Below are 20,625 nucleotides of genomic sequence, written 5' to 3'. Positions count from 1 at the left end.
TTCATAAAAATGGCTTTCATATAATAGTTTGCTGGCTAGGCATTGGTGGAATCCCTTGCAGTTTAGTTGCTCCAAACCCAAGGTCACCATCAAGAGCAGAATCATCTTCTGATAATTTCATAAAAATGGCTTTCATATAATAGTTTGCTGGCTAGGCATTGGTGGAATCCCTTGCAGTTTAGTTGCTCCTAACCCAAGGTCACCATCAAGAGCAGAATCATCTTCTGGTAATTTCATAAAAATGGCTTTCATATAATAGTTTGCTGGCTAGGCATTGGTGGAATCCCTTGCAGTTTAGTTGCTCCTAACCCAAGGTCACCATCAAGAGCAGAATCATCTTCTGGTAATTTCATAAAAATGGCTTTCATATAATAGTTTGCTGGCTAGGCATTGGTGGAATCCCTTGTAGTTTAGTTGCTCCAAACCCAAGGTCACCATCAAGAGCAGAATCATCTTCTGGTAATTTCATAAAAATGGCTTTCATATAATAGTTTGCTGGCTAGGCATTGGTGGAATCCCTTGTAGTTTAGTTGCTCCTAACCCAAGGTCACCATCAAGAGCAGAATCATCTTCTGGTAATTTCATAAAAATGGCTTTCATATAATAGTTTGCTGGCTAGGCATTGGTGGAATCCCTTGTAGTTTAGTTGCTCCAACCCAAGGTCACCATCAAGAGCAGAATCATCTTCTGGTAATTTCATAAAAATGGCTTTCATATAATAGTTTGCTGGCTAGGCATTGGTGGAATCCCTTGTAGTTTAGTTGCTCCAAACCCAAGGTCACCATCAAGAGCAGAATCATCTTCTGGTAATTTCATAAAAATGGCTTTCATATAATAGTTTGCTGGCTAGGCATTGGTGGAATCCCTTGTAGTTTAGTTGCTCCAAACCCAAGGTCACCATCAAGAGCAGAATCATCTTCTGGTAATTTCATAAAAATGGCTTTCATATAATAGTTTGCTGGCTAGGCATTGGTGGAATCCCTTGTAGTTTAGTTGCTCCTAACCCAAGGTCACCATCAAGAGCAGAATCATCTTCTGATAATTTCATAAAAATGGCTTTCATATAATAGTTTGCTGGCTAGGCATTGGTGGAATCCCTTGTAGTTTAGTTGCTCCTAACCCAAGGTAACCATCAAGAGCAGAATCATCTTCTGATAATTTCATAAAAATGGCTTTCATATAATAGTTTGCTGGCTAGGCATTGGTGGAATCCCTTGCAGTTTAGTTGCTCCTAACCCAAGGTCACCATCAAGAGCAGCATCATCTTCTGGTAATGTGTCTGAAGGAGTGTCTTGATTAGAGTCAGTTGGTGCAATATCATCTTCCGATAATATAAAATCTGTGTCGCTGTCTTCTACGATCATTTCATCCTAAAAAATATTAATTATGCAAATGAAGTGTGTGCTTTTGTATCAGTTCTAGTTCATCTTTCATACCTATCTCAAAACTCAAAACTGTTATTTCAATTTTTTTTAATTAATTGTTTACCTGTTTTATAAGACAGTGTGCTACTGGTAGACAGCATGCTGGTAACGTTTCTCTCAAGTCTGCTCCTTTATTTGTAAAAATTGGTTTCATATATCTTCATAAAAGTTAAGGAGCACATAGTAAACATAGTAGCAACAACAAGACTACTGGTGGTACTACACAGCGTCTCCCAGACTGTACAGACTATTCCAAACAGTAGTTTGAAGAAGTTCACAGTATGTCAACGAAACATCACTAAAGGTGTTTATACCATTTGTGTATGTATTATTTGGTTCAACAAAAAAATAATAATTTTCCAGTTTATAGTAGCAGTAGTAAAGTTACCAAACTGCAAAGGTTTTCACAAAGGACATCTTTTGCAGATGGTAAAAGAATTAGCTAATTAGTAAGGTTAAAGTGTTTTATACAAATTAATTCGAAAACAAATTCTTACTAGAAAAACATCCGTGTCATAACTAAACATTACATTGATCAGAAAAGGATACTTAAAGTCAAATTCATACCACAGAGCAACTATCTTAGCTTGTTTCTCTTTTTGCCGTTGACGATGCAACTGATGTTCTATTGTACCCTGTTTTGAGACAATACATGAAAAGTTAATCCACTTATTTTTGGAAATATTTTAAAAAGAAATATTTAGATGGTTCAAAGCCAAGTTCAATTATAGTTCTTCCTTATACAGTATGTTTTATTAATTGATTTGTCAACATAGCATAGATTTGTCAACATAAGATGTTAAATAAAAACAAATAGCACACCACTGTGTTTTGAAATCCCTTGAATGTAAGTATCATACTTACACTTTTTAAGTATCATACTTACTGAATCTACATGGTGTCCTTGTTGTTCATCATCATCTTCAACACCAACTCTGAAAAAAAAAGAAAAATTGGGTAAAATTAATCACCAAATACATTGGTTTTCTATCAATAATTAATCTTTACAAGTGAAAAAAAAAGAATTGCAAATTAAAAATGTGTCATACCTGATTTTAAGCCAAGCTAACATTTGTGTTGACAATCCTCCACAAAATATAACGGTTATTAATACAATGATAAGAGTAGCATTCAACATCAACTGTCTGCTTTCTGAAGCTGTGTTACGAATAGCTAATGCAAATGCTATAGCACCACGTAAACCTATAATATAACATATAATGTTAAAAAGATACGTTTTAAGTTCTTTTTTAAAATTAGCAATAGATGCTGATTTAGTAATATGTCGAAGGAGAGAATCAGCAGAGAAAATAAAAGTGTTGGTGTTTATTCTAGGAACAACCAGTAGGTTTTGATCAGTCGTAAGACAAGCAAGACGGGTGTAGCAGGGAAGAAGATCAAGAAGATAAGTAGGTTGTAACGGTAACAATTTGATTGTGTATAACAATTTGGGGCAACAGTCCATAGTGGCTGTTATTTAAACATCAGGTATACCGCAGGTAGGTATGTAATAGGTACTCCATTCCTCAATATCAACAATATTAAGTATGTATACTTTGGTATTCCACTCGCTCCTCAATATCAATAACATACAGCAACAACAACAGTAACATACCTGAAAACATTAGCATATGTTGGATGTTCATTCCTATTTTTTTTTTTCGACCCAAATTTAGTAAAAATGATAATGGATAAATATTACACAAACGGCCTAATATTATGGCAAGCTGGAACACCAGTGTTAAGGATAAATAAGCATCTGTACTTAATTCAAGTAAGTTATTTCTCCATGCTTAAATCAATATATAGCTTATTAACCCGAGAACAATTGGATAAAATATAATCTTTTTAACAAACACAAAAAAGGATACAAAAGCCGATAATACAAACAAGATGTTAAACTGTTGATTGTTCTTGTTGAACATGGATATTCCCATATAAGAAAAGATAAAGTTCTCAGCTAGGAAATTTAACAACTCAAATAACTGAAAAAAAAAACACAACATTATTTCAGGAATTTATGTACAGTAGTGGGCTTTCTGGTGAAACAGGCTAATCTTATTTCTAATGTTGAAAACAAATATGTATTTGACAATCATAGCCATTGTACCAAAAAGGTAATTGTTTTAAAATGTGGAATAAACTGATTTTTTCTAAAAAAAAATTAAAATGTTACCTCTCTTGTCCTTCTCTTTGACTCCTCAGATAAGTTATTATATGTGTAATGTGCTTGTGTTACTCCACAGAATAAAATTGAAACAATTCCTATTGAAAAAACACAAGAATATTTCATTCCCTATTGTTTAAACATATTGTAGTTAGTGTAATTTGAATGTTGGCTGTGAAATCCTGTTGGCTGTAACTTGCCTGTTAATTGTGCTGCCTCTGCCATCAGGTAAGAGCTGTATGACATGATGAAAAAGAGAGCTGTTTCCAGAAGAGGAAATTCACGCACTTTGGTGAATTTAGTTAGGTAAACATTGACAGTTAAGTAAAATATATCATTTTTAGCTAAGTGACTATAATAATTAATGGTGCAGAATACAATATATGCTTGTCAAATCCTTTACAAGCTCCACAAAAATGTATGATAGGTAGGTACTATGTTAATAGTCAATTAGATCCTTTAATATATTTATAATGCATATATTAGGAAAGTGAAAACAAAATATCAATTGAACCCCCTTAAATATGTAAACATATTTACTGGTTCAATCCTAATAGACTAATTCCAACTGATTGCATTTCCAAATGTAAGGTTATTAGAGAGACAGACTCAATTTTGCCATATGACTGACCTCAGCAGGAATCATAAAGGATATAAGAGCTGTGAAACAGCCTAGCAAAGCACCGATGGCAAAAGACCCAATAAAAACTCCAAAGAAAACTCCTAGAGAACTGAAGAAAGCACCTGCTGTGAAACTGCTGTCTTTAAATTCTGTAACCGTTCTACAAAAAAGAGATAATTTAGAGTTTACAATATTAGGGTATACAGAAAATAACAAGGCTAACATGAAAACAAGGGTGGCTTATTGATTGAAATTAAGTTGGGAAAAAGAACAATTAATCAATTAAGAATGTTATTTTCATTAGCTTTCTAAATTGTAATCAATTATAAATATTATTTCATCCCCTTTTTACTAACTCACATACTAATTACCTTGAAAGCACAATAGCAACTGCATCATTTAAAACACTTTCTCCAAACACTAATATATACATATCCATGTCAACGTGCAAGTCATGGAACACAGCTAGTACAGTAACTGCAAAGAAGACATTTTTATTCATAATTTAGAGAAGAAAAAAACCTGTACATTTACACTTTTTAAGATTATACATCTACAGTACACCTCATACATCAGGTGGCATTACATAGAATCAGATCAGGAGATGAGAGGAACGAAAAGTAGTTGAGGTGACCTATGACATACTCACCTGGGTCTGTGGCTGAGATGATAGCTCCAAATAAAAAGCAATCCTGGATATTAAAGTTCTCAATCTGAATAAGTTTCACTACAAATACGTACATTATACCCCTATTGAAACAAGCCAAAATGATGTTTAACTATTGTAAACTTGTTTATGATTGCAAGAATATGCCTAATAAATGTCAAGAAATTACACAGCATTGATATAACTATTACTTACCCAACAACAAAACATGAAATACAAGTCCCAAGAAATGCATACATCATGATAGAGCCAAGATTCCGGAAAAAATGACGCTGAAATTTAAAACGAAAATTGTTTAGTAACAACAGGGAAGAGTGGGAACAAAGCATATTTACAATAAATAATGTAGCAACAACAAATAAGCCAAACATGTGACAGTAAAACATTGCTATTGCTAAGAAAGAAACAGAAGTAACTTACTCTCTTAAGACTGTATCCTGCATAAAATATTATTGGTGGCAGCAACACATTGAAAAAAGTCTCTGGGTCAAAATTTACCTGTAAAATTAAAGAACATATTCTTATTTACTAAATAAAAGACAAATTTAGACTTAATTAATTAAATCACAATTTACTAAAAGTCTCAATTGCACTGTTCCAGATTTATTATTTTTCAGGAGACATGGTGTTAATGATTCTGCTTACCTTTTCTTCAAAATCTGTGTTAGTGGCATTTGGTGTATTTTGTGCTATTCCTTCCTGTCTATACTGATATATTACTTGGCTATTGTCAGGATATTCAACTTCTAACAGTAGTGTACTTGCTGGTTGTGCATCACAACTATTACTAGATCGACTGGATCGTTCATGGTTGTTTAACTTATCACTACTTGAATAATATACAATTGCTCCAACAATGACTCCTTTACACAATGGAGAAAAAAGAATTTGATAATTATACACAAATTTATTTTAAAATTGCAGATTTACAGTACCTTGTTGAAGCCATGAATTTACTAAAACAGTACTGTATGTCTGTATGATACCCTTTAATTATAGTTCTAAAAATCTAATCATAATTTATATAGAATGCAAAAATGAAGAGGAAAAGAAGACTATAGTATAGTAGTATCATAATATGTTCACAGTGCAAATAGCACTAGTCTTCGTTTCATATTATTTGATTGAAAGTGCAAATAGCAATAGTCTTCGTTTCATATTATTTGATTGAAAGTGCAAATAGCACTAGTCTTCGTTTCATATTATTTGATTGAAAGTGCAAATAGCACTAGTCTTCGTTTCATATTATTTGATTGAAAGTGCAAATACTGTAGCACTAGTCTTCGTTTCATATTATTTGATTGAAAGTGCAAATAGCAATAGTCTTCGTTTCATATTATTTGATTGAAAGTGCAAATAGCACTAGTCTTCGTTTCATATTATTTGATTGAAAGTGCAAATAGCACTAGTCTTCGTTTCATATTATTTGATTGAAAGTGCAAATAGCACTAGTCTTCGTTTCATATTATTTGATTGAAAGTGCAAATAGCACTAGTCTTCGTTTCATATTATTTGATTGAAAGTGCAAATAGCACTAGTCTTCGTTTCATATTATTTGATTGAAAGTGCAAATAGCACTAGTCTTCGTTTCATATTATTTGATTGAAAGTGCAAATAGCACTAGTCTTCGTTTCATATTATTTGATTGAAAGTGCAAATAGCACTAGTCTTCGTTTCATATTATTTGATTGAAAGTGCAAATAGCACTAGTCTTCGTTTCATATTATTTGATTGAAAGTGCAAATAGCACTAGTCTTCGTTTCATATTATTTGATTGAAAGTGCAAATAGCACTAGTCTTCGTTTCATATTATTTGATTGAAAGTGCAAATACTGTAGCACTAGTCTTCGTTTCATATTATTTGATTGAAAGAGCAAATAGCACTAGTCTTTGTTTCATATTATTTGATTGAAAGTGCAAATAGCACTAGTCTTCGTTTCATATTATTTGATTGAAAGAGCAAATAGCACTAGTCTTTGTTTCATATTATTTGATTGAAAGTGCAAATAGCACTAGTCTTCGTTTCATATTATTTGATTGAAAGTGCAAATAGCACTAGTCTTCGTTTCATATTATTTGATTGAAAGTGCAAATAGCACTAGTCTTCGTTTCATATTATTTGATTGAAATGAAAGTCAATAATTTTGACAGATTCCACTGTTTACATTAGATATCTTGTAACCACTAATTATTGCATACTAAGTTTCTGAGTGGATCCCTTCTCCAATGGATTTCTATACTAGGGCTACTAAGAAGAAACATAATCATAATACAGTAAAATGACAACCAGTTTTTAATTAATGCTAATTAACTGGATTATTTGTTCATACATTTTGATTAGGAATATTGCAGCAGAAAACTGAAAATAAGTGAATAGAGGAATATTTATAATTTTAATTGAAAATCACTTTCTCCGTAATTTAAGATTAAGATGATATTAATCTTGGATTTGGCAATACATTGCAGATAATTAATACTGTAATCTAAGAATCTGTCCGCACATGAGCTGCACCAGTGAAATACTATGTGCAAAAGTTGAATAATTCCCTTGTCAATTGTATGACCCACTATACGACCCCCGGGAGAGCTGCATTATTTGTCCGATGTGCGTCATACCTTATGAATACCATTACGCAACTGTGCGGCAAAAATATGACCATTTTGACAAACTGTGACTATGTTGGTATGATATGTCTTATGTTGGGTGGTAAAGTGACGGAAATTGACATACCAGTCCATTATTCATTGATGTGACATACCATTTTTGGTTTTTTGAAGCACCCTTGTGTCAATAATTGGGTCATTGACAAGTGCATAATTGATTCATCTTTATTTTAAATCATCAATCTATTGTTAATGTTAGTATTTTCTTTTTAAATTAATTTTTATGTGGGATAAATTTCGTATCCCACATCATATATAGAAAAAAGGTTCATCTTTCATATGATTCATACACCATAATAAATCATCAGTATCGCTTTATTTAGTTTTTTTTTTATTACAGAACAAAAACAATACCTCTGTCACACCAAAATCAGTCTGGGGGACCATTTATGGCTGCCAAAACCTGTCCGGCCGGACCAATTTTGGCCGCCAAAACTGGTCCGGCCTGGATAAAATCGGTCCGGGCAGTAGGACTGTTTTTAGCCGCCAAATATGGTCCGATCTTGCAAATATATGGTGCGCAAAATGAGTCATAATGTATATATCATTTAAAAAGGCCATGATTAGTCATTATATTGAAAACTACAGGGTTTTATTTGTTATTTTAATATTATAAATTAAGCCTGTTTTTTTATCATTCATTATTACTATTAGTAGTAACTCATCAATAATTAGTACTAATTTTTAAGTTTTTTGTGTACAATTAATTCTCTGCCTGTTTTTAATCCATTTTGTTCTTTTGTTTTTTTAACATCTTCGTTTCTCCATGATGTTATTATTATTATTATTATTATTATTATTATATCAAAATTTATAAAGCGTCAATTCAAAGACCGAGGTACAAAATCAAAGGCGCTGGGCATGTTAGTGGTCGAAAAAATGAGTTTTGAGCAATTTTTTAAATAGAGGCAACAGAAGAGCAGTGTTTAATGTTAAAAACAATTTAATTTATTACTAATTTATGGTTAATCAATCAATATCAATTCAGTACAATCATTATAAAACAATTATCCAATATTGATTGGGCTGAGGAAGGAAAAAGGCCTCAATCATAAAATAAAATCTGGCTGGCAATATCAGCGTCTCATACCCGTTCATGATTGTGAGTGTGTGGCAGGCTGAAATATGAGTGAACACCTAAGGCTAAGTCATGTTTTTAGATAAAATACATTTATTTATAGTAGATAACTTACTTATATATATATATCATGGGATATTTTTCTAGCCATAAACAACTTAAAACAGCATCATAGGCCTAGTAATTCAATTAAAATCGACAGAAGAAAAACCCGGACCGATTTTGGCAGTGGCGGACTGCTTTTGGCCACAACTTTAGAGCCAAAACTGGTCCGGCCGGACAGATTTTGGCCCCGGACCATATTTGTCGTGACACCTCCATGGACTATTATTATATTATGAGGCCTAGGCCTATGCCTCGTGTAGGTCATAAACCCTATTTCATGATAAGGGGGCGTGACCGAAACTTACCATACAGCATAGCCAAGCCAGTCTCGTGCACATAGCGGAATCGATGCTGCTTAAACAGCCAAATTGTCAAAATAGTCAGCACAAGCAGGCTAAGAAATAAGAGTAAATTCAGGCTATCAAGTTGGTGTTGTTTTTCTGCACTATCTTGTGCCAAATCTTCTGGATCCTTAGAACACTTTTTTTGGCTTTCAGCATTTCCGGAAACATATAAAGAGCATAATAAACACAGTAACGGAGTTTGGTAACCCATATTTGCACCATCCAGGTTCCGGGCTCTCCGTTCGCAGTTAGTGCAGTTGGTGCAACAACGATAACTAGAGGAATTGCTGATAACAACCCCCTCAGACGGCGAGCGATAGTTCGTGATAATATCATCGATCGATACACATAGAGAAAGTATTTCTATTGACTATGATCGATATGATCTCCGCAGTAGGACAGATCATTGTATGGGTATTTAATATGGGGTGAGATATGGGTTGTACACTTTCTTTTTTGCGGTATGATTATGATATATACAAACAAAACGAACAAATACAAAATCAATATTTCTTATCTAAGATTTTTTTTTTAATTAGATAAAAAGTATCGTTTTAAGATGATTGGTTTGATTCATTTTTAAAGTTTTGATTTTTTTTTCCAATAATATACTGTTTAAGTTGGCATCATAGTTAACAAGGGTGATATTTAAAATACAAAATACACAAATACTATATTCAAAGATTAGAAAAACCACTAAAGTTGTGCATTGTTGCACTGAGCTTTTATTAGCATAAATTAAAAAAATAGTAAACATTATGATCTACAATCCATAATATATTCTTTTTCTGCGGTACTTCACATACAATTTGGAAGATTTTTGAAAATTAAAATAAATTTGCCTATATTTCATTCTGTATATGACAAAAATTATTTCTTAAATTACTTTTACAATATTCCCCAAAATAAGAATTGTAAAATAGAGTACAGTATTATCTTTTTTTTAATATACAGCCACCAATCAATAACATTTGATTATCTCACTTGCCTCCTCTTCACAATCAATAACGATTGTGTCTTGCAACATAAATAGGATGATTTTTATAACTAATTTAACAATAATACATCTCAACAAATTTCCAATCAATTTTGGTTATTAAAGTACTATAATCAATATCGTGAGACAAACAAAGGCGTATTGCGAAGATATAGCTGAGAGCTGAAATATAATAACGTGTTGCATAGCCCAGCAAACTGTATTAAGTGCAGTGAAAACAGTATAGTGTTTCAATCAGAGAAGTCGAGTTACCCTGGTTTTAAGATATTCAAAATCTTTATGCAAATGAATGGAGATTTAAAATTATGCACAAATAATGAACCAGGATTTGAATAAAATAGAAAATGGAAGTTAATTAAAGCAGCAAACATTATTTTATTTGTTTCATATGGCTTTATGCATGCAGGACACAAAAGCAGATGATGTTTACCGTAACTATGTACACATCAACAAATATCAGTGTAAATTGCATTTTGCAGAATAGGCATATTATATACATACTGTATAAAACAGTTTTAAAGTGTATCAAAGCTTCACAAGATCCTGACTTTCTATTGATTTTTTTTACTTATTTTAAATGTATTCTATTGAAACATTTCATACGTAGCTTTTGGTAGCTTAGTAACAATCTTAATACATTTGTTACATTTCTTTAAATATATTTTTGGTTTGTAAAAGCAACTCCAATCCTCTTTTATTCAAGTTTTTAAATAACATTTCTACGAATTAATCATTATTACATAATTGGTGGGTAAAATTAGCATATATCAAAACCATTAATTAATATTCAAAGACAGACAATATAATTAAAATAAATTGAAACTTAAAAATATATTACAGTACCTCACCTTACAGTATACAAACCTAAAATGTTGAAAAAAAAACTGTGTTTTTTTTATTTGCACTTAATTATGTTGGCATACCAACCATGGAGCAATAAGTCTACTCTATCCAAGCTTAAGCTGTCATGCCCAAATATGGTAGTGATATGCCCAAACATGGTAGTCATATGACATCATCATGTCTATATATTATGGGTACATCATATTTTTGTGTCACAGATATTGCCAAAGATTGTGTCAGTTGTTTTTGTATAATTTATTATAAAAACAAACAACCTTATTCTGTTACTGGTTCTGCCTCCTTTTCTTCTCTCTCTTCACTTTCTTTTTCCTCTTCCTTGTTTTCATCCTCTTTATTGTTTTCATCCTCTTTCTTGTTTTGTTCTTCTTCCGTGTTTTCCCCTTCTTCATTTTCTTCCTCTGCCTTGTTGTCTTTCTTTTTATTTTTTCTTGATGCTGGCCTTGACCTATTTGCTTTTGCTTCAGCCTATGTAAAAATATAATTCACAATTAAAATGTTAATAGATTGATAAGTTTATTTCTTTCAGCCAATCTGCGTTGGACATGAAATGATATTAGCTACTATGTATCATTATCTGAAAGTTGTAATTAATCCTTTCTTTGTTACCAAATGTTATTACCGTTTGTAATCTCTGCAGCTCCTTTTCTTTTTGCTCAAGCTCCCACCAGTCTCGGGGAAATCTTGAAATGTTGTCAATAAAAGCTTCATTCTCTTCCCATTCTTGCTCCCATTTTAAGTGGTTGTATTCTGGTTCTCTTGCTAAAATACGTCTCAAAATTTCCTGGTTTTCTCTTGTTACTCTCAATAATTCTCGTTGACGTTTTTCTTTGTTTAGACTTGGGTAGATGAGAAAAGAATAATTTGAATTTTTATGAGGTTACCAAAATTGATTTTTATAGTTGTTACGACCAGTATGTTTATAGTTAATAGTTTTAGTATTACGAATTAAGAAAGATAAATATAAAAACTAAGATAAGTGTGTCATTCCTTACAAAAATAATTTATAATTTTCTTTACCGTATAGAATAATCATATACTGTATTATATATTCACCTTTTGTATTCATAGTCATTCCTATTATCAACACGTCCTTTAGTACGCATAATTAAAGACATCTTCTCAAGCAATATACGATTATCACGTTCTATCGTTGCTAAGCGCTCTTCTTCTAACTGGAAAACAATTCATTTATTCATTTCACATTTATTCAATTAATGAAAACTTAAACAATATAAAAATTAGGTAAAAGTGGAATAATAATAATACATTTATGAATGATAATTTTCCAAATAATTAAACTTCATTTGATGTCTGAATATTTTTGCATTTTCACATTTTTTTAGATTCTCTTTTAAGTTATTCCTTAATTTAGGTCCATGAACTGTAATAAAAAATTTGCTTTTAGTACTAAAGTCTTAATTAAAAGGTTAGGTGACAATTAGTTACTGTTTGCTAACTGTGTATTTTAATTTAAAAATCAAAACTCTGGATTGGATATTATATATAAAATATATGAATACAATTAATACATATACAATCTTAGTTTATGTTACTGAATGAAGAAAACAAAATTGTTTGCTCTACATGAAACAAAAAAGTTCATACACAAAATAAGTTGAAACATAGGTACAAGTCAAGTAGGCTATTTACCTGTAATTTTTTAAGTTTAAGATGAAGATGGACATATGTTTTAGGGGCAGATGTATCAACCATTGATTTTGCTTCCTTAACCTGAAAAAAAAAAGATTTTTTTTGTTACCGTATAGTTTCTGTATCTTACTCAACACTTACGGTTTTAAGTACATCAGGTTTATAAAAACTGCTATCCTTAAATCTAGGCCACCCAGTAGGATAGCTACATACAACAGTAGAGTAGGTGTCATGACGAAACCGGCCCAGATACAACAAACCTTGCTTATGTCAAAACAAACAACAAAGCACGTCGCCCACTGAGAACTTAGCCTTAGTAATAAGTACTTACCTTTTGTCGATGTTCTTCGTAATATCGTAGATCCCATCTTTTCTGTAATATTCTACTCTGACACGGAAGAATAGACTGATACGATTTGTGCATATTTTAAACTTTAATGTTATAAAAATAAGGATAAATGTGTGTTTCCTCGGGCAGTCGTAACTACGACCAGTCAAGCCTGTCTGCTTCTGCTGCTGCGGGGAGAATCTCCAATCAATTAGTCTGTTTAGTTTGTTGACATCGGTCACATGATCTGCTTGTCGCCATAGGAACAGTATATAGCAATTTGACACAAATCAGCATTGCGTCGTGTATCTACAAAAAAGTATTTTTATTATTTTGTATTGCCTATCGTTTTACTTTAATTTATACATATAGACAATTTATAACAACAGTTGTCAGTCTAGATTCTTGATCAGATCTTTTAATATTAATTTAAAATAATTTAAAAAACGTCTTTCTGATGTTTGTTGTACAATTTATATCTCTCATCAGTATTAATTTCGTAAATATCGATTAATTCTCAATACACTCACTACAATAATTATTCTATAGTGGCCTATGTTGAAAGTAATTGAATATTTATATTCGTTCTTTCTCCTCATGAATATTAATGAGGTAACTTAACAGTCGAGCATAATGATGACGAAAATGACTACTTCTAATTATGATTGGACACTCCAATTTAACCATGTTCTCCACAAATTAATAATATAGCCTAGTATAACAAAAATATATCATATACTCCAAACTATTTACAGTAGAAATCTATAAATTTTTGTTTATTGGTATTTCGTCGGTGTTTTGATTTGAATCACCCCATTGGACCTGTACAGGACGTATTGCTATAGTTGGTGAATCACCCCATTGGACCTGTACAGGACTTATTGCTATAGTTGGTGAATCACCCCATTGGACCTGTACAAGACTTATTGCTATAGTTGGTGAATCACCCCATTGGACCTGTACAGGACTTATTGCTATAGTTGGTGATTTAAAAAGACAAAAACAACAAAATACAGTTTCATTCAACATTTTATTTCAAACAATTTGAAAAAAATATATTTTATTTTCTAGCCACCAGAAATAATAACATGATAAAATCGATATTACAATTATACCATTTGAACTTTTTACATCAATTAATCAGACATTAAGAATTACAAATAAGCTTGTAAATGTTTCTAGTTGACAGTAACAAGAGCGTGTTTCTTGTCTACTTTACGGTCGACCTTCTTGCCCTTCAGCCTTTCATTCTTTATAACATCATGCTGAATGCGCAGTGGAGGTCGCAGGTTTTCTAATTTTGGAGACTTTGAAAATTTCAAGAGATTGCCAACCTTATCAACTACCAATCTGTGAATAAGACAGAAATGTTAGTGACAGTATTTAAAAGTTTGTTGGTTCCTAAGTGAAAGTACAAAAAAAAACATAATATTTACCGAACATAAGTCCTGACTTCAGAAATGAAAAGCGCATCTTCATCGATGTCAGGTAATGGAATGTTTTCAGGTGCAATAAGCTGTAAAACATAATAGAACCACAACTTAGAATGAGTTTAATATCTTAAGTTGGTAACAACTGCCACTAAGTACTTTCATATAATAATAGTACATTATTAAATAATTTGTACTAATAAATATAAAAAATAGTTAAATATTTTTAAAAAGTCAATATGCTGTACCTTCAATTTAACACCAACATTAAATCGTACACTGCGTTTATTGCAGCTATAGAGAAGAGTGATTTGGTCTTGTGCTAAGCACCTTAAGCTCACATACTTAGATATTGCAAAGCATATTGGTTGGAAAGGTGGTGCATGTACATGTGTTGTATGATCTTTCCAAGTCCAACGCTTCTTCCTAGCACCTTGACCATCGAGGAACACTCCACCAAATTGGTTCATATTCAACCTTAAATTAAAGTAAGTCAATCTGTTTAGAATACATAATAATTAGTTAAATGCTGCTTCACATATTTGATATACTGTATATATATTTTAAGTAGTTTACATCAGCTGGTGCTTTTACAGATTTTTTTAAAGCTCTTCCAATCCTTGATTGACACCAAAGTGTTTAAGACGATGTCGTGAATAATGTTCGTGAATAATCTTGAAGAACTTCCGACAGCATAATAGAATTAAAGTTGAAAAAGCTCTTGAAAAAATCCATTAAAGCAGAGGATATAAAACTACTAAATTGTAAAACGTTCAGCATGTTTCCGAAATGTACATATATTTATATAGGCTTTGGGTACTCTGTCCATAAATAATTATATAGACGTTTCTTACTTGACCACTCCATTAGGATGATAGCATGTACCCTGTCCAGATGGTTCAAACACAGCCTGAATGATTTGAGTACCTGGACGGTCATCATGTACAATGTAAGTGTACTTGCCCTTTTCAGTTGAAAGTATCATTATAGCAGGGTGACCAGAAGGGTAGCTAAGAGCTTTTAGTTAAGGTAACATTATAAATTATCTTACAAGTGTTTAAAGACTTTCATTCTACTCACACAACCTTACATTAGACACATATCTATTCAAAGGTAATTTATGTAAAATATTGAATAAAACATGAATACAACATGAAAGGATACAAAACAGTACCAGTTCCATCAGGGAACATGATCAGAAAAGACTTGCCATCCTCATAAGTTTTCTCAAGTATGTTTACTCCACTCAAGCCTTGCTTCTGCAGATACAAATCACATACTTCATCATAATAACATTGTGTAGATTGTATTATGTTCTAAAATGTACTAGCCATACTTGACTCTAAGTCTCAATATGAAAATGGATGTCACTTTTTATCTGTAGTTACAGGTTACAAAACCATTGTTAATTATTTATAAATTAATAATAAATGTGTACCATGTTTCTGAAGGCTGGAGGATCAATTGGTTCTGGTTCAAAGATATCTGGTGTCTTAGACTCGTCACTGTCAGCCGTTGCTGGTCTAAGCGTCCATCCATCATCAATGTATTTTTGTGATGACAATGAGTAGTTGATGGTTTTCATTTGTCTTGCAACTATACACAATAAAGCAATGCTTGTTAATTATAGTACAGTTTTGGAAATTATAATAATGTATTTAATTATATTAGTAGTATGGTAATAATATTAATATATTGTGGTAATTATAATAATGTATTTAATTATATTAGTAGTATGGTAATAATATTAATATATTGTGGTAATTATAAATAATGTATTTAATTATATTAGTAGTATGGTAATAATATTAATATATTGTGGTAATTATAATAATGTATTTAATTATATTAGTAGTATGGTAATAATATTAATATATTGTGGTAATTATAAATAATGTATTTAATTATATTAGTAGTATGGTAATAATATTAATATATTGTGGTAATTTCAAATTAATTTGCAATCAAAATCTTACCTTGTACTATTATTGAAGATGAAATGCATGCAGTTTGCCAGTTTAAAAAACAGCAGTAAAACAGGATGGTAAAGCAAAAGAAACATGCAGTTAGTAAATGATATATTTATTGTTATACTGTTACTGGCCAATCGGTTTAATTAAGGACATAAACATAAGTTTACATTTTGATTTATAAACACATCCAAATAAGTATATTCTTTTCTAGTAAACTAAAACTATTATGAACTACAAACAACTCACAAGCATAGAAATTGGCTTGGTTAGCTCCAGCTGCCTTTTGTCGTGCCATTTCACGTTCCCTCATTCTCTGTGCAGCTCGTTCTTTAGCAGCCCGGCGAGCTTGTTTACTTCCAAATGGAGCGTGAGGAGCAACGTCGATTAGATCCACAGAAAATTCTGCACTAGGACTGTGTGTTATTGTAAATTCAACAAATTTCTGGTAGTCCGGACAACAGAAAAGCTTTGGGAAAAATTAATTAATTGATACTGAAATCATTGTTGTATGTCTATATTTGTAACCACTACTCAATTACTGAATTCAACATTTGCATCATTATTGCATTATTACTCAACTCAATATAAATGTATGCAAGACTATTGAAAAACTTACATCTTTTTCTGAGAAAGCCTCCATCATCTCTGGCGATGGAAAAGGTTGTATATCTTTGAAACAGAATTCACACTGGCCACTAAATATACCATCAATCTCCTCACTGAGAGCTAAGGAATCAGGGCTCATTCGCGGCTCTTCTAAAATTACTGGATTTTTTACTTTTATCTCTGCTTTCTCAGATTCTCTTTGGTATTTTAAAATCAGAGGAGGTCCAATGTTTGGAACAAGCTCCAAGTTGGAAGCAAAGTCGCTGGCAATATCATCATCTGAAAACTGAAAACATGTCATGAATTAAATTAATAATGTATTAGAATCATTGTTTTCTTTTAAGAATTTCTACAGAAACTATTAAAGATATTAATGAGCATTTCTCTATTAAAAAATAACCAATATAAATATCAAATGAGGAAAAGAGTAAGAACAAACCTCAGACTCAGAGTCAAGTTGTAATGGAGGAAGACCTTCATAGCCACTTCTTGATTTCCATGGTTCAACATTTGCCTGGTGATCAATAAATGTGACTTCTGTTGCATCAGACCCCATAGACACAAATGAAGACTGATGACTCCTGCTCTTTTGGCCAATGTCATCTTCAACAATCTGATCTAGAAGGTTAGAAAATACAATTTTATATTGCAAATTGACATTAATATTTGAACTGGGCATATCCAGAGTCAACTTTGTTTATCATTTGGGTTTACTCCATGATTTTCTGAGCAGGTATACTCAATACTCCCTGTCGTCATGTATCATTAGTTTATAAAAGTGAATACCTTTACTCTCCAAGTCGTCTTGTAGATTTTCTTTACCAACAAGTTTCATGCTTTCAAACCAGCTCCATTCTGTTTCTGTTGCTATGGAAACCTGAACATATTCTTGACCTTCTTTGTCCTTTGTTCGTATAATTTCACGAACTGCGGGTGATTTTAAAATTCCTTTCTGTCGTTCTGACCCTTTGCTTGATGGCCGTCTGAAATATGAATTAATAATTATTATTGAAAATTTACAAAATCTCATTATTCAAGTTTGTACTTAAATTCTTTTGTATATATATATATATATCATTGAATCATGTGCTTGAGCGAGTAAGACGTGTTTGCCCTGAGCTCCCGGTTTACACATATTTATCACAATGCCTCCTAAACGAACCGCAGCAGCTACAGCTGCTAAGGTTATGTCGCCAGCACGGCCGGCTAATCTAGGTACGCAGGATGTTACGCCTAGCGATGATGCAACGGATATTCAAGCTCTACATGTTAAGATCGATTGAATTATTACTACCTTGGATACATTTGGGAATCGCCTCACGAAACTAGAATCATCATATCATGAAATGAACACTGAATTGAATTCGCAAAGACGTGAACTAAATGATCTGAAAAAGGCGTTTACCTACATGGAAAAGGAAAAGGGTAAGGAAATCAATACTTTATCTAGTAGCCTATGTAGCTTCGGGTGTATTTAAGACAGAGGCATACATACTCGTCATGTACTTGTTTAAATGATACAGATCTCTCTGTTTTCTTTGACACACTACTATCAGGTGTTTTAACAGCAGATCGATTGGATACTACAGAATCATCAACTGTTTCACTTGATTCTGGAAGTTCTCTTCTAAAGCTTAGAATCCTTGGTTGGTCTTTAAAAAATGAAAAATCAAAATTCATTACTTTAGGAGATGAAATTGTTTATTTTAAATTTTCAAATAAGTCTGGCTTATCTTAATAAAATGTTTTTAAAAAAGTAAAGGAATTAATTTCTAAACATTTATCTTACTATCGCGTTGATTAAGAAGAGTACTGTGGGATGTTTTTTCATTTGCAGCAACACTGGCTATATTATCCTCATCACAGGCATCATCTATATTTCTCTTAATTGGTGGAAGTGGTTTAGGACTACCTGTCCTTATCTCAGAAGAAGTTACTAAGTTTGTCAGACTGTCTTGTCGAGAACCACTGCCCTCAATGTCTCTTGAAACAATCAAGGAACTTCTGAGAGGTGCTAATGGACTGGAAGTTCTTGAGTTTTGGATTTCTATGTAAGACTTGGTAGGGCTCACTGGTCTTTGCTCGGACTCTTTATCTTCTTTATTAGCCGCCTCCTCGAGTTTTTTTACATTTTCAATTGTAAGACTAGATGTTCGGCGAACTACTTGCTGATTTGGAGGAGGTATTTCTCCAATTGTCTTGTTGGTTGATGTGGAAGACAAAGCATCAACTTCAGCACCCTCTTGTGCATCATCGCTGTGTACATTATCAGTTGTTTTTACATCGGGTGATCGTGTATCATCCGCCATCTGGCCTATAAATAAATGGAAAAAATAAAAATTGTTAATTTATCATACAAACTACTAGGCTAGGCCTATAAATAAGTACCACTAGCTAGAGGCCTAGGCCTAGTTTGCCTACTGTACAGTACGTATAGGCCTACGACTAAGATAGGCTACACGTTATTTATTTGCTCCTTTAAGGCTAGGCCTAGTAGGCCTAGTCTTTGTCATAACACTAAACTAACAGCTAGCTAGCTAGGCCTAGTAGGCTAGCCTCTCTCTCTCTCTCTGCTCCCTACTTTGTTGGCCTAGCCTAGCTAGCTAGACCCTAGAATGGAAGTACTTACCACAAATTAATTTACTTTTTCTCTACATTATATAGGTTTTATTCATAATATGTATTTATGGCTAGTAGGCGTAGCCTATGCAGCTAGATATGCTTCTGTTTTTTATGTTGTGCCCACACACAGCCTGCATGCCCAGCAGCAGCGAAACATGTCGTCAAAGTTTTGTCAGAAGATTTAGGAAATCATTTACTTCGTTGCTAGGAAACGTACACGCGTTCATAATTAATGATGTCATGAATTGGTTTGCTTACCATAGTGGATTATTCCATTCTAAGTATAGGGGGACGCCAATTTCCAAACTCATTTTTCATTTCTTTCCATAAATTTCTAGAATTAACAATTCATTGCTGATCCTAAAATGTTTTCCCGCTATAATTTTATTGTCTATGTCTTCAACCACGATTATAGCCAGCATATTAAAACAAATATAATATGTTACAGAAACAGTACATATAATTAATTAATTCAATTAAAGATGGTAAGTAGACACAAAATATTTAATATATTTTTTTTATAATTGATCTGATTAAAAGAGATACAATAATATTCAGTTTTTGGTTTTTTTTTGTAATTTGTTCTTATGTCTAATTTCTTGTTTTGTATTTATATTTAAGTGTGTGTGTATTACTCACTGTAAACTTGTTGAACATCTCATTTGAGACTGTGCCTCTGATTTAAAAGAGATACAATAAAAGTTCAGTTCAGTTACAGTACTATCAATACCACCAGTTAGTCATAAATGTTGAAATTAATTATCTTTAATGATAAACAAACTGATCTACCATATACAAATATAATACCCTGTAGGCCCAATAAATAATGTCTGACTAAAATAGCAGTATAAAAATGAAGTATACTACTGTACCAAATTAGTTCAGGATAATTACACAGCTAGTATTTACACCCAAATTAGTTAAGTATAATTACACAGCTAGTATTTACACCCAAATTAGTTAAGTATAATTACACAACTAGTATTTACACCCAAATTAGTTAAGTATAATTACACAGCTAGTATTTACACCCAAATTAGTTAAGTATAATTACACAACTAGTATTTACACTCAAATTAGTTAA

General features: G+C 32.2%; 3 protein-coding genes across 3 annotated transcripts; all 3 read right to left on the bottom strand.

Annotated features, from left to right (window-relative positions):
* Window positions 1-655: 655 nt before the first annotated feature.
* LOC140050497 (sodium/hydrogen exchanger 6-like) lies at window positions 656-9,297 on the bottom strand. Its single transcript, XM_072095717.1, has 16 exons — window positions 9,033-9,297; window positions 5,526-5,743; window positions 5,301-5,378; window positions 5,076-5,152; window positions 4,863-4,963; window positions 4,585-4,690; window positions 4,247-4,373; window positions 3,792-3,897; window positions 3,601-3,689; window positions 3,296-3,409; window positions 3,040-3,151; window positions 2,474-2,627; window positions 2,311-2,359; window positions 1,974-2,059; window positions 1,489-1,582; window positions 656-1,370 (listed from the first exon to the last, which is right to left on the bottom strand). Exons 1-16 carry the CDS (start codon window positions 9,280-9,282, stop codon window positions 1,176-1,178), a joined length of 1,956 nt encoding a protein of 651 aa, XP_071951818.1. The 5' UTR covers window positions 9,283-9,297; the 3' UTR covers window positions 656-1,175.
* A 369-nt stretch (window positions 9,298-9,666) lies between these two features.
* On the bottom strand, window positions 9,667-13,224 carry LOC140048687 (sperm axonemal maintenance protein CFAP97D1-like). The gene is made up of 5 exons (XM_072093457.1): window positions 12,914-13,224; window positions 12,583-12,663; window positions 11,986-12,104; window positions 11,552-11,768; window positions 9,667-11,397 (listed from the first exon to the last, which is right to left on the bottom strand). The coding sequence occupies exons 1-5, from the start codon at window positions 13,004-13,006 to the stop codon at window positions 11,188-11,190; spliced, it is 720 nt and encodes a 239-aa protein (XP_071949558.1). The 5' UTR covers window positions 13,007-13,224; the 3' UTR covers window positions 9,667-11,187.
* A 697-nt stretch (window positions 13,225-13,921) lies between these two features.
* On the bottom strand, window positions 13,922-19,713 carry LOC140048662 (glutamate-rich protein 6-like). Its single transcript, XM_072093432.1, has 13 exons — window positions 19,549-19,713; window positions 18,709-19,233; window positions 18,415-18,571; window positions 17,706-17,902; window positions 17,359-17,537; window positions 16,930-17,205; window positions 16,560-16,779; window positions 15,779-15,936; window positions 15,505-15,599; window positions 15,195-15,350; window positions 14,589-14,817; window positions 14,347-14,426; window positions 13,922-14,260 (listed from the first exon to the last, which is right to left on the bottom strand). The coding sequence occupies exons 2-13, from the start codon at window positions 19,226-19,228 to the stop codon at window positions 14,089-14,091; spliced, it is 2,439 nt and encodes an 812-aa protein (XP_071949533.1). The 5' UTR covers window positions 19,229-19,233; window positions 19,549-19,713; the 3' UTR covers window positions 13,922-14,088.
* Between the last annotated feature and the right edge of the window lie 912 nt (window positions 19,714-20,625).

The sequence above is a fragment of the Antedon mediterranea genome, chromosome 5 (genome assembly GCF_964355755.1).
Source record: "Antedon mediterranea chromosome 5, ecAntMedi1.1, whole genome shotgun sequence".
NCBI classification, from domain to species: Eukaryota; Metazoa; Echinodermata; class Crinoidea; order Comatulida; family Antedonidae; genus Antedon; species Antedon mediterranea.
The sequence above is the reverse complement of the archived record's forward strand: the minus strand, read 5'-3'. Positions and strand labels throughout refer to the sequence as shown.

What these genes read in the sequence shown, in the direction of transcription:
- LOC140050497 (XM_072095717.1), bottom strand. Translation starts at nt 9,282, where the DNA reads ATGGGTTACCAAACTCCGTTACTGTGTTTATTATGCTCTTTATATGTT. An exon ending in CAAAGAGAAGGACAAGAGAG is followed by an intron (nt 3,410 to 3,600) that starts GTAACATTTTAA and finishes TTTTTTTTTCAG; the next exon opens with TTATTTGAGTTGTTAAATTT. An exon ending in TGTTTGTATTATCGGCTTTT is followed by an intron (nt 3,152 to 3,295) that starts GTATCCTTTTTT and finishes CTGGTGTTCCAG; the next exon opens with CTTGCCATAATATTAGGCCG.
- LOC140048687 (XM_072093457.1), bottom strand. Translation starts at nt 13,006, where the DNA reads ATGCACAAATCGTATCAGTCTATTCTTCCGTGTCAGAGTAGAATATTA. An exon ending in TTAAACTTAAAAAATTACAG is followed by an intron (nt 12,105 to 12,582) that starts GTAAATAGCCTA and finishes ATTGTTTTCCAG; the next exon opens with TTAGAAGAAGAGCGCTTAGC. An exon ending in AGCTGCAGAGATTACAAACG is followed by an intron (nt 11,398 to 11,551) that starts GTAATAACATTT and finishes ATTTTTACATAG; the next exon opens with GCTGAAGCAAAAGCAAATAG.
- LOC140048662 (XM_072093432.1), bottom strand. Translation starts at nt 19,228, where the DNA reads ATGGCGGATGATACACGATCACCCGATGTAAAAACAACTGATAATGTA. An exon ending in TCTTCTTAATCAACGCGATA is followed by an intron (nt 18,572 to 18,708) that starts GTAAGATAAATG and finishes CATTTTTTAAAG; the next exon opens with ACCAACCAAGGATTCTAAGC. An exon ending in GATGGAACTGGTACTGTTTT is followed by an intron (nt 15,351 to 15,504) that starts GTATCCTTTCAT and finishes AAAAGCTCTTAG; the next exon opens with CTACCCTTCTGGTCACCCTG.